The following is a 6,103-nucleotide window of genomic DNA, read 5'->3' on the forward strand; positions in this document are numbered from 1 at the left end:
ATGCATGAGTTGTTTTTTCTACTTACTATAACACACATTCACATAGATTTTGAAAGTAAATAATTAAATATTATCTAGAGAATAAAATAATATTTAACATTTAACTGTTCCTAAATTTAATCATAGATAGAAAAAATGCACACTACACAAAAATTTCTCAAAACATTTATAATTCCTGCTGCATGCTTTCTATTTTTTCTATTAGCATGCAGGCTGCCCATGTAGCTATCTCCGAAATCATTTAAATGTTTTGAAATTTAAAAGAATTCAACAAACTCGTCCCAAGTAATCTAAATTTCCTGATATTTGTCATTAATAAAGGTATTAAATTAATAAAGAAGTTTTATAATTAATTACATGAGAAGCACAAATTAATATGTAGATTAAAATACGTTTTCTGGTTAGTAGATTTTTATATGATTATTTTGGACTGTAATTAGAATTCTACTCCTCATTTATATCCCAGACAAACTTCAAGGGAAAATCTTTCATCTTCCTTTGGAAGATCCTGTCAAACATTTCACTCTGCTCCACAGTGAAGTGACGCTTCCAGTCTCCAATTGTACCTAGTGGGATAAGCAAAGAAACAGCACCTCCATGAGGAAGTGGCACTATAAAGGCAAAGGTTACCCCCAACCCACTTTAATCTCTTCTCTAAGTCAAGCTAAATACTTCTGTTAGTTCTCATGGGGTTTGACACCTCATCTTTCCTTATACAGGAATGAGTTAAGGAACTCACTTGGGAATGCAATAACACAGTAAACACAGTTAATAGTGCACTTCCCTATCATTAGACTTCCGTTAACTACTACCAATGGTTCCTAATCTTTCTTTAGAAGAAAAAAAACCTCTGAAATATATGAAGAGATAGGATTTTTAAAAATTTACTATGCGTCAAACACCATACTAGACAGACTACATACATCATATAATTCTTAAGACAGCAATACAATGTAGATATTTCTTCATCCTTAAAATAGAAAAAGGAAGCTCCAAGATTTTCAAATAATGAAATCAAGGTCACAGAGGTTACCAGAGCTGTCATTGCTTCAGCTTTACTTGGTAGAAGTTTGAAGCCATCCTTAAGCCAATTGTTTTAAATGAAAACTTAGTAATTTACCATCTTCAGCTATCAGATTTATTTTTGTACACATTGGCATTTACAGTAAATAGAAAACTCTCATGAGTATGAAAATTGTATCATATCAGATTTAGTTGAGCAATGAGAAGTGAGTTAATGATACATGGAGCGAAAGAAGAAACTTTGCTAACAAATTTTAAAGACTGGCATTACATGGCCTAATATTTATTAGACAGGTTCAAGTGTCAAACTCTGTACTAAAACAGTATTAGGGTTTCTGAGACACACTTAGGGCCATTTTTAGTTAGCACCTTAGATTGTTTCTAGAGCTCAGATGCCAGTATCACTTGGAAAGGCATGTTGGAAATACCCCTTAGTGTCCCTATGGGCCAAGGACTCAAAAGAACTCTCAACCCGTTTGCTGCTATAAACCCCTGGGCATCACCTTTGCGTAGGAAATGTCCCTCATCTGTTCTTATCACTAGTTTGCTTTTTAGAATTTGAACATAATTAGCTTGTGGATCAGACTTCATGTTCTGAAAAGTAGCTTGTCTCACAACATCATCCACGGCCTCATCACTCAGTTCTTTCTCAAGAAAACGGCATATTTTAAGCACAGAACTTCTGAGATCCTAAAGGAATTGTGGTTATGAAAAATTAGTCAGCTTCTGCATGAGTTATAGAATAACATTTTTATCACATTTTAGAAAAGTGACGGTGCTTGGGATGATTCTAAGTCTAAAATTTGACAACAGTATACCACTTCCTTACTAACTCTTTAAAAATGGGTGCTTTAGCTGTCATCTTTTTTTAGAGCTTCCTATTGTTTGGATTGGAGCCCTGGTGGTGCAGTGGTTAAAGCACTCGACAGCTAACTGAAAGGTCTAGGGTTCATACCTACCACCTGCCCCGGGGGAGAAAGATGTGGTAGTCTGCTTCTGTAAAGAATTACAGCCCTGGAAACCCTACGGGCAGTTCTACTTTGTCCTACAGGGTCACTATGAGTTGTGATCAACTACACAGCAGTGGGTTTGGTTTTTGGGTGTTGTTTGAATTTACAGGGATAGCTCATCTTCATTCATTCATTAAACCAGCATTTTTTTGGAACTTTATGTTTCAGAAACTGTGCTAGATGCTGGAAAAGTTTCAGAGAACAAAAAAAATACTATCTGTGCTTGTTAAGAGTTCACAGTTTCATTAGGAAATTATAGAGAAAGTAATTACATTGAGGGGTGGGGAAGGTGAAACAGAAACACAATGTGTAATGATAGCTCATAGGAAAGGAAGATTAATTTTATCTTGTAGGAGTTAGTACAATTTTCAAGAGGAAGAAATATTTCTTCCAATTTAAGAAGGAAGGATAAGAAATGTCCCTGGAAAAGCATGAGAATTCATTTCTGATTGTACAAGTAAGTCCCAAATTACAGAAGCTTATAATTTCTTCCATATTCAATGAAAATTTTGAAGCTCAGTACGCTTGGTTCTTAATGGACTCAAGAGAAATGGAACTGGAGAGTTTTGCTGAGGAAAGGAGAAAAGGGCTATGGTAAGCAGGCTGAGTATCTTGGTCTATATCCTTGTAGATAATGGACAGTGGAGGTAGGTTGAGTGTAGGGTGGTGAGTAAAATAGTAGGACTCTAGTTATTAAATGGGAGTCTCTGGGTGATGCAAATGGTTAAGCACACGACCAAGAGCTTAAATGTTATGAGTTCAAACCTAGCCAGAGGCACCTTAGAAAACAGGCCTGGAGAGCTGCTTCTAAAAGGTCATAGTCTTGAAAACCCTGTGGAGCAGTTCTACTCTGCACATATGGGGTCTCCATGAGTTGAAATTGACTCTATGGCAACTAACAACAACAAAAACCAAGTTTTCAAATTATTTCAACCAATCGTTTTTATATACAGTGACTAACACAGAATCAGCCATGAACATGAAGAGACAAAACAATATAGCCAAGAACCAGAAAAAGAAAAAAAACATAGAACCAGAAATAATTTTTAATGACTATGCTTATTATGTTGAAGGCAATAAAAGAACAAAACCAATTTTGACCAAAAAAATTATAAAAAATAACAGCAGATTTAGAATAGATCTCAATTCATGAATAGAAACTAAGATCTTGGTCAATCAGTTTAACAGCAGATTAGAATAGAGAAACAGTGAACAGGGAGCTAGGGACACAGAAAAAATCCACAAGGAAACATCATGGAGAGATCAAGCAGAGATCAGCTTCCTCTGTTTGTAAGACAGCTTACAAAATTCTTTTGAAGGTCTCTCTAAAGTTCTTCACCTAGAATGGTTACTTATCATATAAGTCATTCCTCAGTGCTATCACCTATCACCATCCATAATTCTAAGTCATATTTCACATTGTAGAGTAAACTCACGTAAAGGAGAGTTAGCAGTTTAACTCCATTTCTAACTATACAATGCTGGACACTTGAGAAAGGGAATTGGAAATTGATTCTATGTGGTCACTGTGGTCCTGGGGATATCACGTCCAATTCGGTGGGAAATACGCAACATCTTCTGAGATAAGCTTTACGGGCTTTGGGTATTTCTGATGTGAGTTGACTGTATGTGTAGTTGAAAGCTGACATTTAATTCCAATGATTTTGGATGGGACTCAGAAAATAATGCTTTTATCTACTCAATTTAAAGATATACACATATCCCAGGACCCAGAAAGTCATATCTGAATATTTAGCTCAAAAGGCATACATGTGTACGTTAGGAGGTACGTATGGGATATGTACAAGAATTTTCAGATTGTTCATAATGAGCCAAAACTTGAAACAGTCTTATTTCTCATCAGTGATATAATCGGTAAATAAATTGTGTCTGAATCTCTGGTCAAGGATATAGTCTGGTGATATAGATTTGGGATTCACCAAGTTATTTTCCAGTCACTCAAGTCTGGCTACCATGCCTCACACTACACTTTATGTCACTAAGTTCAACGGACATTTGTAACTCTCATTTTTACTTTCTCTCCCTGCAGCCTTAAAGATTGTTTTCATTCCTTCTTTCCTGACACACTCTCTTGGTTTCTGTGTCATCACATTCTCCTGGCTTTCTTTCTACCTCTATAATTGCTCCTTTTCTGGTTCCTTGGAGGGCTCATCTCTCTTTACTCAGATCTGACATGTTAAAGTCTCTCAGTAGTTTGTTCTAGTTCCCCTTTACTTCTCGTTCTATGCTTGCTCACTTTCTCTCTCTCTGTTTTGATTTCATCATTTCATCCATGTTCATGGTTTCACTATATTCTATACAGTGACAGGAATCAAATTAAACATTCAGCTCAGACCTCTTCTTTGTGCTTTAAACCTGTATTTTGCACTTATTTCTCAATATCTCCGTTTGGATGCTTCTAAGTCACCTTAACCTCCACATGTTAAAACCAACCTCATAATCTTATCCCTCTAACATGATCCTGCTTCAGTATTACCTATCATCTTCATGAATGGCACCACTATCTACAGAGATATATCAACCGAAATTTGACTGCTCTCTTTTTCCCATGATTTCTGTGTATAATCCCCTTCCCTTTTACCTCCTGAATATTTCTTAAAACTGCATTCTCTCCAATCCCAATGATACCACTCTAACCAAAGGCACCTTTTTTTTTTTTTTCTCATTGAATGAATGCACTGGTCTCTTACTGGTCTGCCCAAATTCACTGTTATCATTTTTCAACACACTAATGGGAATGCTATTCTAAAACTATTAATTCTATCACATTTCTCTCCTTTTTTATAACTCTTAAAGGGCTCCTTACTGTTTTAGATTTAAAACAATGACAATTACTAACACAGTCTATAGACCCTGCACAATCTGGCTCCTACACACTTTTATATCTTCATCTTTCACCACTTCCACCAAGCTCTCTTAAGTTCTTCCTTAAGTTCCTCAAAGGAGCCATGTACCTTATGGTTTCAGAAAATTTGTCCATTCTGTTTTTCTTGGCTTGGAATACTCATCTACCTCTCTTTCCTTCGTTAACTTATATTTGTCTAACTTTTAGTTCCCGTGTTACTTCTTCCAGATAACACCCCCATCACCCTTGACTACTATATAAGACCCACTCGTTACATAAACAGACAGCATATCTGTACTTTTACTTAGTAATACTTATCAAAGTTTTTAATTATATATAATTATATATACTTTCTTGATGAATACATGTCTTCCCTGTTAGATTATGAGCTCCATGAATAAAGGGTACAGTCCTCTTTTTCTCATGAATAAGTACCTGTCCCATAGTAGGCATGCAATATTTTTGAATAAATAATATATAAATGAGTTAACATATGAATCAGAGATCACAAAATAGTGAACTTCAAATGTGTTTTGTCTGGATTACACAATGTTTAAAACCTCTCTGAACTGGCTGACAGCATTTAAACCTGATGTGATTTCACATGAAATCTACATTTCAAGCTTCTCTTATAAAACAGGAAGGATGCATATCATAGGGCACACATTCACCTGTGGCAATCATTAGCCATATCTTAGGAGTAGCTTCTCATCTCAACGCTCCACAGTGTCCTCCCTCTTTTTATGTCCTACTACTCTGGGATTTGGGTTTGCCTTTATTGCTGCAAGTGGTTGCATGAGAAGACATCACTATAAAAGACTGAGTATAGGGAGAAGAGACCTGGAAGTGAGCGCTGAGGAAGACTACTAGTAAAGTGATAAGTGGAAAATTAGAAGCTCCAAAAGAAGCTTGAGGAGTACTTAGTGAGATCCAAACAAAACTAGGAGAATGTCATTCACTGAAACCATGAGAAAAAAGGATTTTAAGGAAAGAGTATTAATAATAAAATAACCATCTCATCTTACCTTCTTCATATCTTCATACATCATGAATAGTATATTGAAATTATGTTTGTGCTCATACCAGCCTCTGATGTGATCAAACCAAAGGCTTCCCATGACTGTGGAAAAATTAGTAAGTGACAAAGTAAAGATATTGCACTTTTTATGAACAATGCACTATACTTTTTCTTTTCTGTTTTGGA

General features: G+C 35.8%; 1 protein-coding gene across 1 annotated transcript in view; it reads right to left on the minus strand.

Moving 5' to 3' along the window:
- Positions 1-444: 444 nt before the first annotated feature.
- LOC101354319 (amine sulfotransferase-like) overlaps positions 445-6,103 on the minus strand; it is a 150,025-nt gene continuing 144,366 nt past the window's right edge. The window contains 3 exon segments of the mRNA XM_004372507.2: positions 445-566; positions 1,527-1,713; positions 5,925-6,019. Of these exon segments, the coding sequence (XP_004372564.2) occupies positions 445-566; positions 1,527-1,713; positions 5,925-6,019 (404 nt within the window).

The sequence above is a fragment of the Trichechus manatus genome, unplaced genomic scaffold, assembly GCF_000243295.1.
Source record: "Trichechus manatus latirostris isolate Lorelei unplaced genomic scaffold, TriManLat1.0 scaffold00017, whole genome shotgun sequence".
Lineage (NCBI taxonomy): Eukaryota > Metazoa > Chordata > Mammalia > Sirenia > Trichechidae > Trichechus > Trichechus manatus.